Source organism: Lagenorhynchus albirostris, chromosome 14 (assembly GCF_949774975.1).
Source record: "Lagenorhynchus albirostris chromosome 14, mLagAlb1.1, whole genome shotgun sequence".
In the NCBI taxonomy this organism is placed as follows: domain Eukaryota; kingdom Metazoa; phylum Chordata; class Mammalia; order Artiodactyla; family Delphinidae; genus Lagenorhynchus; species Lagenorhynchus albirostris.
In genome coordinates, this window is record NC_083108.1 from 27657853 (window position 1) to 27682001 (window position 24149).

At 43.2% G+C, this 24149-nt stretch overlaps 1 protein-coding gene across 1 annotated transcript in view; it reads right to left on the reverse strand.

The window, feature by feature from the left end:
* Window positions 1–12248, reverse strand: part of SLC14A2 (solute carrier family 14 member 2) — a 55855-nt gene extending 43607 nt beyond the window's left edge. Inside the window, exons 1-3 of the mRNA XM_060170218.1 lie at window positions 12069–12248; window positions 2912–3092; window positions 1734–1923 (exon numbers count right to left, since the gene is read on the reverse strand). Of these exons, the coding sequence (XP_060026201.1) occupies window positions 1734–1923; window positions 2912–3092; window positions 12069–12248 (551 nt within the window). The remainder of the gene's footprint in view (window positions 1–1733; window positions 1924–2911; window positions 3093–12068) is intronic.
* Between the last annotated feature and the right edge of the window lie 11901 nt (window positions 12249–24149).

Sequence of the window (24149 nt, forward strand, 5' to 3'; positions counted from 1 at the left end):
GGGCAGTTTTGGCGAACAGTGATGGAACAGTAGGACAAGAGCTGATCCTGTTGGAGGCCATTTCTATGCCAGCTCTCCGTGAGGCTGTAGGTGAGTGGCGGCAAGGAATAGGGAACCCACTGCTTGAAACAGACACAATCTTGGCTGGAGCCCATTTCTTCTGTCACCTACCAGACCTACACCCCAAAGAATTCAGCCTCTTATTCATCTGATCTCATATGGTCTCCCAGCTAGAATTGGCGTGGTCCCCCAAGGCCACCTTAGAAGGGCACTGACACTTCTCATGGGAGAAAAGTCAACCCACGCCTGTGCCTTGGTGGAGCTGGAATGTCAGGGGGGCTGCAGCGTTGGTTATAACACAAGCAACTCGGATCATTCCCCAGGCTCTGGGGTCACCAGGGGCCCCCGGATCTGCTGTCCACTCTTTCCACATGCCAGGGAGAGCACTGACCTCCAGCCTAGAAGACGCAGGTCATGTGTCCAAGCCTGAACCCTGCCATCCACTGGCTGTGGCTCCTTCCGTGAGCACCTTACTCCTCCTAGCCTTCTTTCTCTCACTTGCAAAATGTGGACCCTCTTATCTTCACTGTCTGCCTTGTGAAGTGGCAGGAAGAATCACAGGTAACAAGGCACGACAGTGTTTTTCAATATTTTTACAGTACCCCATGGTAAGGAAGGAATGTGTTCATATTTTATAGTATGGCCCAGTTTCTCTCTCTCTCTCTCTCTCTCTCTCACCCCACACACACACACCCAACATGATTGAAACAAAAAATTTCACAAAATAATATTTACCTTTACTACATATGGATTACTCTAATCTGTTTTATTTTACTCTATTATTTTAATTAAAAAAATCCTGTTTTTAAAAATTCATGATCTACAAATGAAGTGGTGACCACCAAATTTAAAAAAACCTGAGACTCTGGGCATTCCCAGACCTCTCTGATCATCAGAACTACCCAGGAGAATCTTGTTTAAAACACCGCCCACCTCCAGACCCACTGAATGGGAATATCTCTGGGAGGGAGGGGGACTGGGGCGGTGCTGAGAAACTACATTTCTTAACAATCACTCCAGGTGTTTCTGGCCATCAGGAAAGTTTGGGAACCATTGGAATAACATATGGCAAAGTCTGAGGAAATGGTCCCGTTCTCTAAAATGCACTTGTTGTTGTTACTGGGCTTTGTGACCACCAGTGCAGAGCTGCCCCCCACCCCCCGACCCAACCTGCCCCCTCTCAGCTCCTGTTGTTCCCTTCTCCATGCCACCCCCCCACGCCCTCACTGCCCTCTCCTCTCGCCTTTCTCTCTCCCACATCGATGTTACTAGCTCAAGGCTGCCCTCTCTAAACTTCCCAACACTTAATGAGGTCTGCCTTCTCTGAGCTCTCCAGTATATACTGTCTTGTATTATTCTGAGACATTTCTTATCTGTTAGTCTTATCTTCCTCAACTAGATTGTAGGCTCCATGAAGGAAGAGCAGCTTAAGTGTTCCTCTGCACCTGCCTTCGAGGGAATGTTTCCAGAAGTCTCTACAGTCAGATGGAGCCTGGTACTGTCACTTGTTGTGAACTTAGGAGAAGTTTAACTGTGTAAAGAACTTGAGTGACATGTTTAAAGCTGATACTCAGGAGACTGTGGTTGGCTGATACTAGGATAAGGTCACTCAAGTAAACACTTCTCCACCTGTCTATCCCAAGAACCCAAGACCCTCAGAGAGAGGAACTCACCTGTCCTGGCTCAAGACAAGGGCAGTTAAAGTTGACACCAATGTCCCCAGACCCCCAGCAATTGTCCACCAGGGATTCTGGATCAGGAGCCCTATGAAGATGATGAGCCCGCTGAGAGGGTTGTTGACGAACATCACCTGAGAGGTCCCCCTCAGAACCCAGTCTGTGAACTGGAAGACCAGGGGCTTATCTGAAAGAGATAAGCAGAGTCATCAGCAGGGATCAGCCTGTGCTTCCCTGCTGGACCACTGGTTGGCGAGGCAACCAAGGCAGACAGGGATGCACTAGCCAGGACATTTTCCCTCATTCAGTCTGGCGCCCAGCCCGAATCTCTGCGTGGCCTGACAGTCAGTCCACAGTGGTTTCAGTTTTGCCATACAGACTGAGGCACCATGCTGAGACCAATTTAACGTTATTCCAGCCATCACCTTGGTTGGTAAGGAAGCCCCAGGAACATTCCAAGGGAAATTTATTGGTCCAAAGGAAGAGGTGGGGAGGGAAGGAAATTCTTTTTGTGTAGAGCTGTATGACTCAGTTGAGGGCTGGTATCTGAGCAGCAAAGAATACAGTCTGGAGAAAAAAAGGCTTGGAAAGAAATGATTTTAGCCCAGCTGTGAAATCAGCATTGAGTTATGTATTGACATTGAGTATTGACATGCATTCTGTCTCATTCTCTGGTTTGGTTTCCAGGACAATATATACAAGTGGGGGGCAAGCGGGGGAGGGTAGGTTAGGGATATTTGTTGCAACATTTAGTTTAGGGAAACTAGGAGAAGAATGATGTTAAAAGGGAAGAATCTGGAACATTGGGGAGGCTGAGGCCAATATTTTCTTGGCACATAGAAAATGACTGTGGAATAAGTGAAGGAATGACCATTCAGTTTGTTTGAAAATGGCTTCTACGTTGCTAATGTGGTTGTCCTATATCTATTCCACGTAGGAGTGAAGAATTTGCAAAGAACTAAAATCAGTGGAATGCACTGAATTCTGAAACCATGGGAATTCAGGTAGTAGGATACATTACGGCCACCCAGAGCCAGCCCTGAGCTGGAGGACCTCAAATGTGGGGGCCCTGCCATTGGTGAGTGTGGGAGCAGCTTCCTCAGTCCAAGCCAGAGGGAGGGCTGGCTCTCTGGCCTGGCCTGGTCTGGCTGCTTCTGCCCTGGGCATTGGCCTACCTTTCAGCCAGTTCCTGCATTCCTTCATCTCGCCTGTGAGGTAGCCCACAGCTTGAAAGAGGCTGATGCCCCCTTGGCCCAAAGAGCCCTGAGGGGCTGCCCCACTTTCTCTTCTTCTACGCTTTTCATTGGGTTTTTCAATCTTCACAATGTGGCTTTCTTCGCTGGATGACCGAAGATCCTTTAAGGAGAAGCCATGACAAAACATCAAATAATATAGCTTTTTGAGAGCAGGGGCATTTGGGGGTAGGGAAGATTGTCAGATTTTTTGATAAAGGTAGAGGATCATGAGACAAATAAATGTCCATTGTGCAATGCTGTCTAGAGTGCCCCACGCAGGCCTGCTCTTCCCAGGACTTCTACACGTTCCTCATAGCAGCGTTCTTAACTTTTTGAACCATGGATCCCCTTTGGCAGTTTGGTAGGCCTGTGGGCTTCCTTCCAGAATGTTTGTAAATGAATAAAATAAATAAGATTGCAATGAAAACCAATTATATTGAAATGCAGTTATCACAGTATTAAAAAAAAAACCTGCTATGCATATAAGGGCAGCAGATCCAATACCAATTATAATTTTAAAGCATTGATGAGTGACTATGTGGGATAACAACTCAGGACAACTCTATAGGGCCATTCTAGCTCCGGAACTCACCGTAGGCTCACCTGAGGCCTTTATTGTGACTGCCTCACAGCCCATCTTCTGCCTAATTCTGCTGCCTTTACTTCTCTACAAGTATTGACCCCAAGGATACACCCCAGTAAAATTCTTACATCCAACTCTCCATCTCAGAGTCAGCTTTCTCGGGGAACCCAATCATGTGACAATGACAAAAATCTCAGGTACTACTAATACGGCTGTTGTTCTTTGCTTATATTTATAATTGAAGTAAATGCTAAAGTTCACTGGAGGTTAGTGAAAATAAAGATAAATTAGTTTTTCCATCCAAGTTCATATCCCCGTCAATCTTGTCTATGGATGCCTGGGTCAGGACTCCTTGCTCTAAAACTGTGCTTTCCAATATAGTATCCATATGGCTCTTGGCACTTAAAATGTGGCTAATCTGAACTGAGATGTGCTCGAAGTAGGTTTTGAAGGTTTAGTATGAAAAAAGAATGTGTAAAAGATCTCAGTGATACTTTATATTGATTAAATATTAAAATAATAATATATGTATTTATATATATTAGGCTAAATAAAATATATTATTAAAATTAATTTCACCTGATTAATACAGATAGCCAAAAGGTACATAAAATATGCTCAACATCACTAATTATAAAAGAAATGCAAATGAAACCTACAATGAGGTATCACCTCATACCAGTCAGAATGGCCATCATCAAAAAGTCTACAAACAATAAATGCTGGAGAGGGTGTGGAGAAAAGGGAGCCCTCCTACACTGTTGGTGGGAATGTAAATTGGTGCAGCCACTATGGAGAACAGCATGGAGGTTCCTGAAAAAACTAAAAATAAGCTACCATATGATCCTTCAATCCCAATCCTAGGCATATATACGGGGAAAAACATAATTCAAAAAGATACATGCACCCCAATGTTCATTGCAGCACTATTTACAATAGCCAAGACATGGAAGCAACCTAAGTGTCCATCAACAGATGAATAGACAAAGAAGATGTGGTATATTCATACAATGGAATATTACTCAGCCATAAGAAAGAATGAAATAATGCCATTTGCAGCAACATGGATGGACCTTGAGATTATCATACTAGATGAGGTAAGTCAGTCAGAGAAAGACAAATATATGATATTGCTCATATGTGGAATCTAAAGAAAAAATAATGCAAAGGAACTTATATACAAAACAGAAATAGACTCATAGACTTAGAAAATAGACTTATGGTTACCAAGGGGGAAGTGGGGGGAGGGATGGTTAGTTTGGATTAACATATATACATTACTATGTATAAAATAGATAACCAACAAGGACCTACTATATAGCACAGAGAACTACACTCAATATTTTGTAATAACCTATAAGGGAAAAGAATCTGAAAAAGAACATATATATATATATATATATATATAAAACTGAACAATAATATATATATAGTTATATATATAACAGAATCACTATGCTGTATATCTGAAACTAACACAACATTGTAAATCAACCATACTTCAATAAAAAATAAATTAATTTCACCTGCTTCTTTTTCTTTTTACTTTTTAAAATGTAGTTAATATAAATTTAAACTTACATGTGTGGCTCATATTATGTTACTATTGTATACTGATGGTCTACAGCTTTCTCTAACCTCATCACTGCATCAAAACTTAAATGTCTTGAAGATGTCAGTAGAAATGGTGAAGTGAGGACCTCCTCAAATTCTCTCCTCCATTAAGGCAATGAGAACATTGGAAAAAAATGTGCTGGAGGTGGTGGATAACAGTTGAGGAAAACAAGAAGCTCATCAAAAACCTTAAAAGGAAAAACTGGGGAATGAGATATCCAAAGGGGGCTTTAAAAGCCTTGGGCATATTGCTGTGAATCTAGAACACCTCATGCATGTGTAGGGCTTGCACATGCCCAGGACAGTATGTATGCTCAAGAAAGACCTGAGAATGCCCTAAGCTCTCACCTCTGGCTTAGTTTGAATCTCTATGAAAGCAGAAATTAAAGGCTAGGTGGAGTTGAAAACTGCCTAGGTGAGTGTTGAAGATGCCCCAACACACAGACAGCTCTCCTTGGCAAAGACTGAGAAGCTTACTGATCCCAGGCATTTAAGGAAATCTCTGGCCAATAATTAGCTAAACTTTAAGCTGACTGAGCAGAGATTTCAGTGGCTACAAATGACAAAAGAATAAAGACTTTCCAGAACTAGTTCAGAAAAGCCATTAAACAAACAAGCCAGCAACGACAAAATCTGGGGAGAGGGAAGAATCTGATTTTCAGAGTTGTCACATTATTTAAGACATCCAGTTTTTTAACAAACAATTATGAGACATGCAGAGAAACAAGAAAGTATGAGACAAGGGAAATAAAGCAATCAATAGGAACTGTCCCTGAGGAAGGCCAGACTTATTAAACAAAGATTTAAAATCACCTTAAAATATCATCAGGGAACAAAAGAAAGCCATGTTTAAAAACTAAAGGAGAGGGCTTCCCTTATGGCACAGTGGATGAGAGTCCGCCTGCCGATGCAGGGGACACGGGTTCGTGCCCCGGTCCGGGAAGATCCTACATGCCGCGGAGCCATGTAGTGAGCCATGGCCACTGAGCCTGCACGTCCGGAGCCTGTGCTCCGCAACGGGAGAGGCCACAACCGTGAGAGGACCGCGTACCGCAAAAAAACAAACAAACAAACAAAAAAAACTAAAGGAGAGTATGAGAAATATGAGAACAATCTCACTAAATAGAGATTATCAATAAAGAGGAAATTATAAAAAAGAAACAAATAGAAATCCTGAAGTTGAAAGGTATAAAAATGGAAATGAAAAATTTGTTAGAGGAGCTCAACAGCAGCTTGGAGCACTCAGAAGAAAGAATCAGGGCTTCCCTGGTGGAGCAGTGGTTGAGAGTCCGCCTGCTGATGCAGGGGACACGGGTTTGTGCCCCGGTCTGGGAAGATCCCACATGCCGCGGAGTGGCTGGGCCCGTGAGCCATGGCTGCTGAGCCTGCGCGTCCGGAGCCTGTGCTCCACAACGGGAGAGGCCACAACAGTGAGAGGCCTGCGTACCGCAAAAAAAACAACAAAAAAGAAAGAATCAGAAAACCTAAAGGCAAGTCAATTGAGATTATCCAGTCTGAGGAACAGAAAGAAAACAGAAAGATGAAAAATGAACATAGCCTCAGAGGTCTGTGGGACCCATCAAGTGTACCACCATATGCATAATGGGCATTCCAGAAGGGAAGGAGAGAGAAAGGGGCAGGAATATTGGACAACTTCCCAAATTTGATGAAAATCAGTAATAGACACATCAAAGTAACTCAACAAACTTCCAGTAGGATAAACTCAAAGAGATCTTCACCTAGACATATCATAAACTATTAAAAGTCAAAGACAAGAGTAATTTTGTATAGACTCTTGAAAGCAGCAAGAGTGAATCAAATCATTACATACAAGAAATCCTCAATAGAATTAACACCCAATTTCAGAAACCATGGAAGTCTGAAGGCAGTGGAATGACATATTGAAAGTGCTGAAAGAAAGACTGTCAATCAAGAATTCTATATTCAGCAAAACAGATTTTTAAAAATGAAGGAGAAATTAACGCATTCTGAGATAAATGAAAACTGAGAGTATTTATTGCTAGTAGACCTGCCTATGAGAAATATTAAAATGAGTCCTTCAGGCTGATATGAAAGGACATTAAGAAGGACACTAGTATCTCAAGAAGAAATAAAGAGCATTGGTAAAGGTAACTACATAGGTAAATATAATAGACAGTATAAATGTATTTTTGGTAATTCTCTTCTTCCCCTTCTGATGTAAAGACAACTTCATAAAATAATTGTAAGTCTGTGTTGGTGGGCATACAGTGTATAAAGATATAATTTGTATGACAGTAACAGCACAAAGGAGGTGGGGATAGAGCTACATAGGAACACAGCTTTTGGATAATATTGTAATTAAGTTGGTTTTAATCCAAGCTAGAATGTTATAAATTAAGATGTTTAGTTGTAATATCCAGGGCAACTACTCAGAAAATAACTAGAAACATATAGAAAACAATGACAGAAGAATTAAAATGATACACTAGAAAATATCTGTTTAAGACAAAAGATGGCATAGTGAAATAATAGAGAAACAGAAAAAAGACATAGAAAACAAATAGCAAAATGGCAGGCATAAATCCTACCTTATCAGTTACTAAATTAAATATAAATGGATTCACAATTCAATTAAAAGACAGAGATTGGCAGAATGGAATTTAAAAAGTTATACAACTATATCTTGTCTACAAGAGACACAATTTATATTCAAATATGTAAATAGATTGTAAGGATGGAAAAAGATAATATTGTGCAAACCGTTACCAAAAAAAAAAAGCTGGAGTGACTATCCTAAGATCAGCAAAATAAACCTTTTGCTAAGACAAAAATTGTTACTAGAGAGTAAGAAAAACAATTTTAATGATAAAAGGATCAATCTATGAAGAAGGTATAAGAATTATAAACACTAACATGCCTAACAAAGCCCCAAAATACATGAAGCAGAAGTTGGCAGAATTGAAGGGAGGAAAAGTCAACTCAATAATAATAATTGGAGACTTCTATACTCCACTTGAAAAAATGGATAGAATAACTAGACAGAAGATCAAGGAAATAGAAGACTTGAACAACACTATAAACTAACTAGACCTAATACATATCTATAGAACACTTCACCCAGCAATCACAGAATATACCTTTTATAGTGCACATGGAACCTTCTCCAATATAGACCATGCTAGGCCATAAATAAGTAAAACATTTTTACTGATAAAAATATCAGTAAAGGGATTGAAATCATTCACAATATGTTCTCTGGTCACAATGGAGTGAAATCAGAAATCAAACATAGAAGGATATTTGGAAAATATGTGGAAATTAAACAACACGCTCCTAAATAATCCATGGATCAGAGAGGAAATCAGAAGAGAAATTGGAAAATATTTCATTCATTGAGATGAATGAAAACAAAACCACGACACACCAAAACTTATGGGATGCAGCTAAATCACTGAGTAGAGTGAAATTTGTAAATATAAATACCTATGTTAAAAAAGAAGAAATATCTCAACAACCTAACCTTTCACTTTAAGAAACTAGAAAAATAACAGCAAATTAAACCCAAAGCAAGTAGAAGGAAGGAAAAGTTGGTTCTTTGGAAAGATCAAAATTGACAAACTTTTAACTAGTTTTACAAAGAAAAAAAAGAGCAGATTGAAATAACTAGAATCAGAAATGAAAGAGGGTGCATTACTACGAACCTTAAAGAAAAAGAAAGGATTATAAGGAAGTGGATTATAAAGAAATTAATAATTGTATGCTAATAAATTAGATAACCTAGATGAACTGTATAAATTCTTAGAAAGCCACAAACTACCAAAACTGACTCAGGAAGAAATAGAAAATCTGAATTGACTCATAACAAAGTAAAGCAACTGAACTAGTTAAAAACCAAACCAAACCAAACCAAAATTTCCCACAAAACCCCAAGTCCTGGTGGCTTCACTTGTGAATTGCACCAAATGTTTAAAGAATTAATACCAATATCTTATAAAGAGTAGAAGAGAAGGGAACACTTCTTAACACATTCTATGAGGCTACTATTATCCTGATATCAAAACCAGACAAAGTAATCACAAGAAAGAAAACTATAGACCAATATGCTTTATGAATATAGATGCAAAAATCCTTAACAAAATACTAGCAAAACAAATCCAAGCAGGATATAAAAAAGATTATGACCAGAAGAGAATTCTAAGAATTTGAGACTGTTTCAACCTATAAAAACTATCAACAGATTGTTTAATAGAATAAAGAAAAAAACTCACATGATTATCTTGATAAACACAGAAAAAACATTTGAAAAATTAAGCAACCTTTCCTGATAAAAAACAATCAACAGACTAGGAATAGAAAGGAAGTTCCTCAACCTAATAATAAAAACCCACAGCTAATATCAAACTTAATGGTGAAAGACTGGATGCTTTCCCTCTAAGATCAGGAACAAGAGAAAGATGTGTGCTCTTGTCACTACTATTCAACATTGTACTGGAAGTTCTAGCCAGAGGAATTAGGTAAGAAAAAAACAGAAAAAAGGGACCCATATTGGAAAGAAAGAATTTAAACTATCTCTATTTGAAGATGGAACATCCTTTTATACATAAAATCCTTAAGGAATCTACAAAAAACTATTAGAGATAATGAATGAGTTCAGCAAGTTTGCAGGATAGACAATCAATATACAAAACAAATTTATTTTTATACATTGGCAATGAACAATTGAAAAATAAGATTAAGAAAACAATTCTATTTATGCAGCATGAAAAAGAATCAAATATTTTGGAATGAATTTAACAAAAGAGGTGCAAGACTGTACACTTAAAAACTACGAAACATCATTGAAAGTAATTAAAGACTCAATAAAAGGAAAGATAACCTATGTCCAAGGACTGAAAGACTTAATATTGTTAAGATGACAATATTCTCCAAATTGATCTATAGATTTAACACAATCCCTATCAAAATGCCAGTTGCCTTTTTATTTTTTTTCAGAAATTGAAAGTTGCATCCTAAAATTCATATGGAAATTTAAGGATCTCAGAATAGATACAACAATCTTGGAAAAGAAGAACAAAGTTGGAGAACTCATACTTTCTGATTTCAAAACTTACTGCAAAGCTACAGTGATCAAGGTGGTGTGGTATTGCCATAAGGATAAACATATAAATCAGTTCAATAGAAATGAGAGTCCAGAAACAAACCCATACATTTATAGTCAATTGATTGTTGATAGGAATATCAAGACAATTCAGTGGAGGAAGGATAATCTTTTTAACAAATGATTTTGGGACAAGTGGACATCCACTTGGTAAAATATTAAAATTGGACCCCTACTTAATATCATATACAGAAGGGAATTCAAAATGGATAAAAGACTTACATGTAAGAGCTAAAACTATAAAACCCTTAGATTAAAACATTGGAGTAAATCTTTGTGACCTTGGATAAGAAAATGTTTTCTTGCATATGACACCAAAAGCATAAGCAATCAAAGAAAAAATAGATAAATTGGACTTAATCAGAATGAAAAGCTCTGCTTCTAGGACATGATAAAGAAAGTGAAAAGATAACCTACAGAGTGGGAGAAATTATTTGCAAATTATATATCTGGACAGGGTCTAATATCCAGAATATAAAAAGAATGATTACAACTCCACAATAAAAAGACCAATAACCCAATTTAAAAAATGGGCAAAAGGTGTGAAAAGACATTTTTCCAAAGAAGATATACAAGTGGCCAGTAAGAACATGAAAAGATGTTCGACATCATTTGCCATTAGGGAAATGCTAATCAAAATCACAATGAGATGCCATTTCACATTCACCCAGGCTGTAACAAAAAAGACAACAACACATTTTGATGAGGAGGTGTAGTGGCACGATGTGCACATTGCTGGTGAGAATATACACTAATGCAGCCACTTTGGAAAAAGAGTTTGGCAGTTTGTTAAAATATTAAACATAGACTTACCATATGACCCAGAAATACCACTTCTAGGTATATACCCAAGAAAAATAGAAACGTGTCCACACAAAAACTTCTACACAGATGCTTATAGTAGGATTACTACTTATACAGCCTCAAAGCAGAAACAACCCAAATGTCCATCAGCTGATGGATAAATAAAATACAGTATATTCATACAATGAAATATTATTTGGCCATAAAAAGGAATGATCTACTGAAAGAACCCAAAAACATTATGCTAAATGAATGAAACCAACCCCAAAAGGCCACAAATTACATGATTCCATTTATATGAAATGTACAGAGTAGGCAAATCCATAGGGACAGAAAGTAGATTGGTGGTTGCCAGGGGTTGGGGGGAGGATGGAATGAGGACTGACTGCTAATGAGTATGGATTTTCTTTTTGAGGTGATAAAAATATTCTGGCATTAGATAATGATGATGTTTGCACAGCTTTGTAAATATGCTAAAAAACTGTAATGTATACTTGAAAGGCGTGAATTTTACGGTACCTGAATTACATCTCATTAAAAAAACCTAAGCAGTCTTGGGTTCTCTTCCACTGAATCTGTAGCTAGCCGGGCTGCCTTGGTGCTTCTGGGTCCAAGGAGTGCTGAAGGCCTGTGTTTGAATGAGGACTTCCTTTTGGAGATAGTAGAGTAATTCAAGGGTGCAGGTGTAAGGGGAAAGATTTTGGGGACTGGTTGGAAGACTGGTATGTGTGTGTGCATTCTCTACTTGTCCTTAAAAATCATGTCGCACACAGAGCCACATTTTCCATCTAAGGCCAAGTAGGGCTGCTTGTGGGTGTGAGCACGTATGGGGGGCAGAATCTCCCCAGCGGCGACACTTCCATGGCATTAGGTCACATGTGCTGGGAGGCAGCATCTTTCTACACTCTTTCTCCTACTATCCACCTGGGAAACACCCTGGGAGGGACGTTCCTCACCTTTTCTTCAGGCATTTCCAGGAGGGGCAGAGCCGGATGTGTATCCTGGGGGCTTGAGGGCCAGCTAGGGCTGGTAAGCTCTGACTCATAGAGTTTGTGTCTGCTGGAAAGAGGCTCTGGCAGGAGAGGACTGCTGTGAATGTGAGTGTCAGACATCTCTTCCATGCGGCGGTCACTCATGGATCATGTGACTGGTGAAAGGAAAGGGAAAGAACAGGTGAGTCAGGATGGGGCCTCAGGGACTTGACCAAGGCTGGATGGAGGCCCCAGGAGGACTGAGGTCTGTCCTGACACAAGGGACCTACTCCTCCAGTCTCCAGAGGGGCCTGAAGCCATTCCTCAACCCACGTGACCTGTACCTTTCAAAATCCCCCCATTCTTCCAAGCCCAGAAGAAAGTCCATTTCTGCTGTGCAGATTTCCCTGACCACCCAGCTAGACTAGATCTCTTTTTTTTTTTCTGATCACTAAAATATTTTTTCTCTACCTTTCATATCGTCTATTGTACTCTCTTATTGTGGTAATTAGTTGTACATATATTTTCCCCTTGATACATACATGTGGATCTGGGTCTTCCAACAAAATGGGGGTCTAAGAGAGATTTGTTTTCTTAGTTGCTGTGCAGCTTATATTGCTGACAGTTGGCCTGCAGTGCCCCCTCTCTCCCCTCTGCCCTCAGTGCCTTTTCCAGCTCCTCCCCCCTTCCCTTCCCCAGGAGCAGTAAGCAGCTCTGGTATGATCTCTTGGAGGCTATGTGCACCGGTCCCTCTATGTGGGGCTCCTTTTCCTTTCACCACTGGGCCAGGGCTTATGCCAGGACTTGGTTTTAAACAACCTCTGCCCAGCATCCTTAGTTTCCAGTTTAGTCTGCCTGCCCCCTCGTAGTTCTGTACTTCTCCTCTTCCTGTCTCAGCCATTCTTCCTTGGCCTCTTCCAGCTCAATTACGTCTTCCTTGACTTTGACTTTATTGCTTCTTTGGGAGGTGGTTTTGGATCTGCACACAGTCTCATCTCAGTATGAGCTAGAGTTTTCCTCATTGGTCCGTGCTGCCATGGGTTAACCTTCCATCTACATACCTGTAACTCCCAAATCTAACATTTCCAGCCCAGTTTTGAGCACTAGATTCATAGATTTAATTCTTTACTTCATACTTGCATGTGGATGTTCCAGAAGCAGCTTAAACTTAATACACTGAGACAACTCATAATGTTCCCTTCCCAAGTCCTGTCCTCCTCCCTCAAAGGGGCCCATCCCAGGAAAAGTCCCCTCCCCCTTCCAAGCTTCTCCTTCAGACAACTCAGGAGTCAAACTTCATGCTCCCTTCTCTTCCACTCTCCAAATCCAGTAATTCTATCTCTAAGATACACCTTAATGTACAGTATCACCACTTAGTTGTCATTACTTCTTGTCACTTCTCCAATAACCTCTCAAATGATCACCTCTACCTCTTCTCAAATTTCTCCTCCAAGCCGTGCTCCACAGGCAGTCAGAGTTGTCGTATTAACACTCAAGACTACTCATGTCTGTTTCCTGATTAAATCCCTTCAGTGGCTACAGAGGGAAAGCCACTGGGCTCCACACTGGCCTCCTTCTAGCACTTTCTACCTCAGGGTCTCTGTAAACGCTGGTCCATCTGCCTGGAAGGCTTCTCCCTCATTCTTTACCTGGGTGACTCCTACTTTTCCCTTTGTGTCAATTATCACCTATCAGTGATGCATTCCCTGATGGTCTCCTGTCACATGTCCTCATGGGACCCAGTATTTTTCCTTATACTGCTGTATCCCAGCTCCTAGCACAAAGCCTGGCACATAGTAGGTATTCGATAAATAAGTAGTTCAGTGAAGGAGAAGGAGGGAAGGAAGAAAAGGGGGAAGGAAGGGTGGAAAGCTACAGGTAACTGCTAGAGTGGGGGAACTTTACAAATCACTGTGGGTCTCAGGTGTTGAATGGTTTAAGAAGGTGTGGGCCTGCCCACCAGCTCTGCACTTTGAGGCAAAACTCTGCTGTGTCTAGCACTTGTTCTCATTCCCAGGAAGAGCTCATTTGAACCATGGGTGATTTTTAGCATGGGTCAGCAAACATCATTCAGATCCAACCAACTCCTGTTTCTCGTTCTGCCATGGCTCTGAAAGAGGGCCTTTCCTCTATTCTGAGTTTGCAGGTGGCGTTTCAGTGAGTTTCAGACTGCCCTGGAGGGGGCACCCTGGAAAGGTTTAGGAGAGGGAAAGCCCGCAAGCCTGAGAATCTGTCCCTTCCCAATGCACTCTCTCCCTCTGGTGGCCAAGAGGTGATACAGCATCCCAGCCTGTTGGTACGATTCCTTCCAAGTCACCTAGTTGAAAACGTGAGGGGCAGTGAGATATCTAGACACACGATCTGCATGACACTATATATCTGAATGAACTAGAAATGTTCTGGAAAAATCGTGTATTAAATTCAGTGGCTGTGAATTACATTAAAAATCCAGTTGAAAAATAAGTTTTTTCCCCAAACATATTTCATTGAATCTAAGATGTTATCAACTGTAAGATGTATCATTGTTTCATATATAACCAAGAAAGAAGAAAATGCTGGCAATTAAAATTGCAGGTTGCACCCTGAGTTAAGAAATGTTAAAATATGAGAAAGATGTATATTATATAATCAAGGAAACATGATAAAAATCATAGTGATGCGGCTCAGGAATACTCAGGAGTAGGAATTGTTTTCTAACTACGGGACTTCAAACATTTATATATTTTTTTGATGAAAAATGTGTGTGTATATTATGAGCCCTTTAAGAACAGGGCCTGTTACCTTGTTGATTTCTGTATTTGCATTGCTCAGCAGAAAGCCTGACACATAATAAACCCTCAATATATGTTTAATGATTATGGAAAGAATGAATGATTGCACAACGGAAATACTCTCCAGAGTGTCTCCAAAAAGGCTCCATCTTCTCTTCCTTTGAGTCCCTCCTGTATGCAGATAATATTCCCAATTACCGATGGAGAAATCAAGGCCCAGGAAAGCAAAGCAAGAGTTGTTTCTCACGTGGATTAACTCTCTGCACTTTCTGAAGCAAACTTGCTGCCTTGTGACGGCTACAGGGAGCAGAGACCCAGGGAAGACACCAGCTTGCTGCAGAGTCAAGATTAGACCCAGTTTCCCACCCTGGGCTCCTTCTATTACTCCAACTGCCTTGCAGGGCACAGCTGGGGGAGGCGGGGGGGAGGCAGGCAGCCCTCCAGCCTGGGGCCAGGCCCTCAGCCCAGTGTCCTATTTCATAAGCCCACAACGTGATTGCATCTCCTCTGGGGAACACAGTGTTCCTTTGCCATGGGAATGTTTATCCTGTTCAAATGGGGGAATTTTGGCTTTGGGGTAGGGGCGAGACGTGCAGCAAAAATGGCCTTGTAAAGAGAAGGTCACTGTTTGGAAAGAGCAAAGGCTGTGGAAGCTGAGATGCCCAGCTTCACTCTTTTCTCTGCCAGGAGTTGCTGCATGGGCCTCTGTCTCTCCCTCTTTAACGGGTTCTTAGGACAGTGAAACTGCTGACTTGGTTCTTGGCACACAGTAGGTGCTCAGTGATTTTTATTTTCCTCCCTTCGTGTTCTCCCAAATTGAAGGGAAAGATGGCTAAAGCAACCAGATGAGGTGCAAACTGGCTGGTCTGAAGCAGAATGCCTTTCAAAAGTTTCCATAAGGCGTCGGCCACTTGTTAAAACTGGACAGTGAAATCGCTGCCCGAGCCACGTCCCGTCAGAAGGCGGCAGCCCTCAGAGCCCATTCCCAGTTCAGTTCTGAGCCAGTCCATGAAACCTGCTTCCAAGAACACATAATTATCTGCTTGGCGTGAGAACGTTCTCCTTGGCTGCCCGCACCTCCTCTTCTCCCTCAGAAATGTGGACAGAAATGGTTGTTTGGATCAGCCTCCTATCTCTCCAAAAAGCCAGGCCTCAACGTTCCGCAAGGAGGCTTCTCAGATAGACTGGGCCCTCCTTCCTCTTTGTAAGAAGCTCCCTGTTGAATACCTACTGTGTGCCCTTAGGCTATCCCAGGGGGCACGGAGCTGCTGCTCTGGCGGTAGAGAAGCAGGGAGAGAGGCAGCAGACTCTCGGTGTGGAGGGAAAGTGGGCCAGGGTGGGGGGGATGCAGGGACTGCTGTCGAAGCACAGGGCAGTTCCCCAACCTCCCTGCCTCAGGGAGACCAGCCCAGGCTTTCCTGTTAGGGCTTGGCTGAGCAGGCAAGAGGCAGGCGAGCACTCCAGCCAAGGAAATGCCTGAAAAAATACACACCTGTTTTGTGCCAGGAAATCCCAGTTGTGGGCCTGCTGGAGCCGGAGTCAGCCAGCAGCCAAGGCGAAGCTGGGTGTTAGAAGCCAGACTGTGAGTTCTCAGTCCATATACTTGGACCCCATTTCACCTCCCAACATCAGAAAGTGTGGCTTCCACTCTACTGTACTAATTTTGAAATTCTTCTTCTAGCTCTTTTCTCTAAAAGACTGTTTCCAGTAGCAATGTAAAAACATGCCTCTGCCCAGTGGAGAGAAGCTGCACCCTCCCTGGCATATTCCTGCAGTTATGAGAGGAAAGGGCCTGTGATTGAGGGGTTTCTGTGTTTTTTTTTTTGTTTTTTTTTTTTTTTTTTGCAGTACGCAGGCCTCTCACTGCTGTGGTCTCTCCCGTTGCGGAGCACAGGCTCCGGACGTGCAGGCTCAGTGGCCATGGCTCACGGGCACAGCCGCTCCGCGGCATGTGGGATCTTCCCGGACTGGGGCACGAACCCGTGTCCCCTGCATCGGCAGGCGAACTCTCAACCACTGCGCCACCAGGGAAGCCCATCTTTTTTTTTTTTGAAGGGTTTCTTGAGTTTTTGGTGTGAATCAGTGCACAGTTGAAGCTCCCCCTCGCTGTGGCTTGTTGGGTTTAAGTCTGCCCGTGACTTTGTCATGGGGAGTGAATCTAAAATGGCCTCATTTACGTCATCTTCCACCCAGCTGAGTTACTGAGGTTGCAGTGTTCTGGAGAAGGAAAAGTGATTAGTACGTTTTCCAAAATATTTACTGAATTGATTAATTTTACCCAAGACTTTACAATTGATACAGTTATGGAAAGGGAGAGTTTCCATAAATTTCTACAACTGTAGGACAGAAAGGGATATCCTTTGCCTCTTTCAAACTTTGAAGGTCCATTTTTTAGTGCCTCTGACTGTTGGCTGGGGTCCCACAATCCCATGAGGCAGTCTGCTCTCACTGTGAACAGCTCTGATTACTGGAAACCCTTGGGTCTGTGGAGCTGACATCAAGCCCCTGAGTTTTACCCATCGCGGGCTCTGGTTCTGTTTATCACGTTGGCACAGGATGCTCGCACTCCCTGTGCCACATAAGAGCACTTCAGGGATTGAGTCCAAACCTTCCTTTCTCTAGGGCAGAGCCCTTGAGCTTCCTTTGATTTGGCTCAGCAGACAAGGCCCCCAGACTCTCTGCCGTCTTGCTACGATCACAATGACAGCAGGATCAAAGCCAGGGACTTCGCTCTGAAGGACCTTGCTGAGTCAGGCTGGGTCCCTAGGCCAGGGGCTCTGCGGATCCCTGAGCTTGGTGGACAGCTGCTGAAAGGGAGAAATCAGCTGTGCAGGGCTCAGTGGACGCTGGAATGGGGACAGAAGAGGCCCATGGGCTGGTGGATCATCCCCAGGGAGGCCAGGGAGAGGCCTGGTCAATAGACAGATAGGCTGGGGAAGAAAGGAAGGGGCCTGGCAGGCCACCGGGCCTAGGTGAGAGGTGCCTTTCTCAGGGTCAGTTGTATAAGATGTTGTCCAAGTGCTGCCTCTTGTTAGGAGTGGCTCAGAGCTTTTCTTGGCAGCTCCGGCCCAATGAGTTTGATTTGGGCTCAGAGGAGCCTGACTCACTGGGGCCAGAAGGTCAGGTGGGTGGGACGGGAGTCAGGAGGCAGCAAAACTCCTCTGGGCCATCAGCAGACTGTCTGGGGTTAGACGGCTGGTGGCCAGTGTGCCGGGGGCCGTATCTTTCTGGCCTCTCCTTCAGGGCCAGGGCTGGGGCCTGTAGCTGGGAATTTAACCAGGGCCCTCAGCTGAAAGTCTCAGGAGTCTATGTGAGGTGGAGGTAAGAGACCAGACCTTTGATCTCCGCCTTAGATACTAGCTTGTGTTTGGAAGGACATTCAGAGGTGCGCACCACACCCTTCTCAGCTGACACTTTTCAAGTGGGATGACCCTTCCATGGGCTATGTACTGAGCCACTGCCTCACCATCCCAACTGCAGCAATTACCAGGCCGTCAGAGCTCCCTTCGAGGGCCTTTGTCTGCATCAGTCTATTCTCTCCCTCTGGGCCAGGCCCTCCCCTGTCCAGGCCAGCTCACATCCCTTTCCACCTCCCCACCGGTGGTGGATATATTAGCTTAAAACACTACTTGGTCATGCCACGGCTCAAAAAGCTTCCCAGGTGCTCCAGGTCTGAGTGTCTCATTACCTCTGGACGGGATATGCACACTGCTCCACATGCTAATTGTTTTTGGTGGGAAATTGTTGTATATTTAAGCAAACATGGCTTATAAAAGAGTAGCGTGCAAACATTTTAATTTTTAAGATAAACAATTCTGGATGTAGCTGGCTGCTTTGGGCACGTCCGCAGACCGCCTGGGGGCGATGCGTCAAGTGCTTCCATCAGTTGGGGGAAAACTTAAGCAGCACTGAAGGAGGCCACTGTCCTCCCTCCCCTGCGGCTCTGCCTGAGGGCTGGGCCCCCTGTGCCCGAGCATGTGCCCCTGGCTTGGGCAGGAGATCTCCTCTGGCCCCATGGCCCCCTCAGGCTTGATTCTGGGTCATGTGTGGTGCTCTCCATTATCCACCCTGATTCTGCCCACAGCCTGGCCCTGTCATCACTACGGTACCTTCCTGACCACCCGGAGGTGCTCTGACCTTGTCTTTGACCCATGTGGTGGCTGGGATTTGTTTTACAGTGCAAGAGTCACACACACACTCATCCACACATTCACTCATGAACATGCCCCCGCCACACGCACACAATCATACATACACTCACACACACGTATCTCTTGCACACACATATACACGTGCACACACTATGAACACTACACATTTTGCACTGCTTTAAGCCTTCATGCGCATAGTATTTCATACTTTACAAAGCACTTTCCTTACTATAACTGCATTTGTCTCCTCAAACGATCCCATGATGTGTGGAGAGAGGTAGGATGGTGTATTCATCTCACTTCACAGGCCCAGAAAAGTGAGGCTAGCTGCCTGAAGTCACACGGGGGTTGACACAGGAGCTGGGGCTGACCCTGCCTCCTAATGCTCAGACCTGGGCTCTTTCTGCATCACTGACACCCTTGCTACGGGTCCTGGACTCTTCCCTGAGGAGGACTCTCTCCTCGCATGCATATACCAGGGGCCTGGCTGTATATAGTTTATGCTTTTGGTCTTTGGATGCCGTGTGTACAAACACATGCCTCCTTTCATGAACTGGACCACAGTGTGAGCTGGGACTTTGCGTGTGTAACTGGGATGGTGTGTAGCCCCATCTGCCACCGTGGCAGGGAGAGAGTTCTGTACTTGACCTCTCCAAAAGGCTTTGTTTGGCATGTCCGTAAGGCCCTTGAGCTACGCCCTTTCTTTTCAACCAAACTTTGATAATTTTTTTCCCGGCACAGATGTTTGCTTTCTGAAAGCGACACTGATTAGAGAGGGGAGTCAGGCTGTCCCTGGGAGGGTGCAGAAACTGGGACAGATCCCATCAGGCGCTGTCCTTGGAGCCTCTTATTCAGCTAAAACAGAGGCAGGTGAATATGGAAGGCCTCTGTGGACAGAGTGGAGGCGTTTAGAATGGGGTGAGGGGTACTGATGGGAGGGGGAGGGGAGGCAGCTAAGGGGCCGGTGTTCAATCTCAGGTCATTCTTAAGCACCAGCCGAAGGGGCGACTGGACTGGATCCTCCCAGTGCGGCATCCCGCCTGCCCCATCCTCCACGGCTTTAGACAGCGCTTCTCAATGTGCTGTAACATGCTTAGGAGCTGGCTTTCCCTCAGTCTCCCAGTTTTCAAAACTGGCTTCACATAAGCCATTTTCTGCACATGATGAACCCAAGCCACCGTTTTCATCTGGTTTGGTGGGAACTGAGTAGGGATGAATTGTTTTCAAAGCACCTCCCCATTCCCTCCAGCCGGATGTGAATGCCCCTTCCTTTAAACCCTGAGAGCTAAAGTCCTCAACCTTGACAGCACACGGGCATCGTCTCTTTCTAGGGAGCTTTAAAAATGCTGCTGCCTGGGCTCCTTCTCCAGAGATTCTGACTTAAGTAGTCTGGGCTGCAGCCTGGGATGGTTAAAAACTCCCCAGGGATGCTGACGTGCAGCACAGATGGAGAGGTGCTGACCTAGGTCGCTAAGTCTGTTCTTGTTTTGCATACAGTCTGCTCCCACCTGCTCAAGATGTGTGATGAGCATCAGCTCCAGTTCTGAACTCAGGAGCTCAGCCCCACCTGCAGAAGCAGAATCTGCATTTGAACAAGAGCCCCATGTCTGCTCCTTCAGGTCTGAGTGGCACAGATGTAGGGGTCTCAGCTGGTGGCAGGGGTGGGCTGTGGGAGCTGTAGGAGAGGGCCTGGAAAAGATCTTCATTCAATTCAGAACTTTTTTGCTTAGTGGTCAGAGCATGCAGTAAACAAGCAAAACCAGACAGATTTAAGAACAGCAAAACAAAATCAAAACAAAAGATGTATGACTTTAGTTAAATGTCATTACGTCCTCTATCTCCAGATGAAAGGATGTAGCAAACACTCCAGTCTTTTCCAGTGTGTGCCTTGGCCTGCAGAAGCTAAGTCCCTGCTTTCCATGCAACCTGCTCAGGGTCATAGCAATGGCCTACTCTCAAGGAAGCTAGTTATAAGGGCTGCACAAGTTCAGAAATAAGCATGTACTGCCTATGGAAACAGAGGCTCATTCAGTTGTTGGAATATCGAAATCGAATGCTCACCTTGCCTTGTAAGCCCATACAAGAATGTAAAGAGGAGACACAGACGGGTTGTGGATTTGCCCATCCCCGAAGAGAACAGAAGCTTGGGCCCACATTGGGGTGAGTGGAAGTTAGGGGGCTTCGGTTGTGGCGGCCTCATGCAGCCTTGCCAGAAGCTTCAGTGGGGATGAACACAACAAGAGGAAAACACTCAGTGATCAAGAGATTAGTGTGCACTCTCAGAGAGGAGAGGACAGAGAGAGCCCCACCTGATGTGGAAAGGGACATTTTGTGCAGGTAGTGAGAAGAGAAATACAGCTGGGATTGGCAGAAATGAAGGAAAAAGTGGAAGGATTAGAGAATTCTAGACACAAGAAAGAAGAAGAAGGAGAAGAAGAGGAGGAGGAAGAAGAAGAAGGAGAAAAGATGTGACTGAGGAGAGGAAAAAAGAGAAAATGAAGTCACAGCGCAGTAGACGCTGTAGACGCTGACGTGCTGGTAGTAAAGGAAAGGGGGCAAAACCAGGCTGCGGAGGAGACGGACAGGGCGGGGCAGGCAGACAGCAGCCCTTGAGCCAGTTGTCTCTGCTCTGATGGGGCAACGGCCTTCAAGCTGCCACACCCCTTGGCTTGGCTTCCCCCTCCTCCCCTCTTCCATGAATCCTGTGAAGGATAGAGAAGAGGAATCGGGGAGCTTCTTTTTCATCACCCTGGCATATCATCTGGACTCAGAAATAGCCCCCAGGCCAGCTATCTAAAAAGGAAAAGAGGAGCTTAACAATTCCAGCTCCATCCCACCCTCACTCCTCCCATATGACTAATCAGATTGACAAAACAATCTTTCTTCAGATGCCCAAAGAAGCCACTTGGGGTTGCATCAGTTGGGTGTCAAGGAATGTGTGCATTTGGAAGTGGCTGAAGGCATTTGCCGAGCTGCTTGTTTTCTGACTCCCTGAGGCTTGACTGAGGTAATGGGAGAGCTAAGTCGGCTATATTTAAACAGCCAAAAATCTGAAGAGATGGAATTTGTCTGGACATCACTGGAAAGTAAATTGAGCTTGTTGTGAAATCTCTGAAGATGTGTTTTCTCTTGAACATCTGAAAGGAGGGTGAGTGTTGATGAGCAAATCCCACTGGGATGGAACAAAAAGCACATGGACTCTGGAGTCCAGCCAAATTCCAGCTCTGCCAGTCACCACAGTGCCACCTCAGACACAGATCCTTCCTCACTGTGAAGCAGGATGTTGGTAACTACCTTGCAAGGCCACATGCAGAGGGCCTAGCTCACTGCCTGGCATGCGGTGGGTGTCAACCGGTGTCAGTTTCTACCTCTATCCACCCACATGTTCTGGGGTTGTCCACAAATTCTAAGGACTCCAACTACCAGGGATTTTAAGAGAGTGGATTGGCTGATGTAAATATTTAGAAATGTTAATCTTCCAAAAATTTCTTCATAGCAGGTCTTATATCGGATGTTATTCTTTCATTCAAAAGTATTTGTTGAGCACCTACTATGTGCCAGCCACTGGAGATTCAACAGTGAGAAAGAAAGAGCCCTTCTTGTCCTAAGGGAAACCAGAAGGTAACCTGTAAGTGCCCAGGGATGGGATTGTCTGGTTCCCATGGCGGGAGTGTAGATTATGGAAGTGAAAACAAGGGAGCACCTCTTGGTGAACTGAGAGACTGAGGGACATAACTAGGATGTTTGGGAGGAAGAATGGGGAGGCTAAAAATCCTGCAATATGCAGGACAAGCCTATATGACAAGGGATTGTCCCGCTCAAAATGCTCGGTGAGAAACCATCATAGACCAAGTGTGAAAAAAGTCATGGAAACCAAAAACTTGCCTGCTGGTAGAAATATTTTTAATATCATCATTTCCCTAACATCAGCTTTTAAGAGATCTTTGAATTGGGTGTTAAGGGATCTTGTATCCTGTTTCTTTTGTTTTCCAGATTTTCTAGGCCTTTTTCTCCTAGGGCCTTGCCTTCTATATAATGATTACATTCATTTTTTGGTAATATTCCTAATTCCTTCACGCACAAAGCTCATGCAACCAACTGTGAACTAAGAAGTGGGGTTTAATCAGGATTCTAGGATTCACAGACCCCCTTGATCAGCGATTTGCCTCTACCAGGAGTCTAGCTTTGATTAGGGGTACAGATGGGGACCACAGATTTGGGAGAAGAAAAATGGCTCATTGTGGATCTGAACACACTGTCTTTGGCTGCATTATGTCTGTATGCTAACTCACTAAGACAAGAGTCAGGAAAACCCCTCTAAAAACTGATGACCCATCTATAACATCTTCAAGGGCTTCTGAGGTTCTAAGACATAAATTTTTGGGAATACACATTAAAAATGATATGACAGTATAACCCACCCAATAATCATATTCTTTTAAGAATTAAATTAAAATTAATTTAATTGTAATTAAATTAAAATTTAACCATGTTTATACTTATCATGTTCATAAAATCATATACATTCATTGTGAAAACGTAAACTACTGAAGAGTACAGGAAGAGAGCAAAAACTCATTCCATTGTCCAGATGCAGAAAAGGCCATCATAAACATTGGGGATCTATCATTCCAAACAACTCTTTGCTTATAGTCACAAGCAGCCAGAGAAATGGACAGACAAAAATAATTTTCTAGAAATAGGATCATGCTTTACAAAATATTTTTTAAAGTTAAAAGTATTATATTTAATTTTATGTGACCTTAACAAAAGAAAAATGAATTAAAGTGAAACTAAAGAAACTGCTGATCTTCAGATAAGTGTTTATCACAGGAAATATTTTTGGTTTTTATAACCCTTTAAGACTAAGAAAACAGAAAAACTATTTGGAAAAAAATCAAGAATTCAGTATCTTTAAAAAAATTCCATGTTTCATTTTTAGGTAGTGTTGATTACCTCTTCACTAAGAAAAATGAGGAAATTGGTTTTCCATACTTTTATCAATTTTTATTAATTTTATTACCATTATTATTTTTGCTTTGTCAAGGTTTATACGTTTTTATTTTATTCTTTAATTGTAATTCAAAGTTGTCTTCTATCTCTAATTCTATTTATCCAGAGAAAAAAGAACTAATATATTAGAC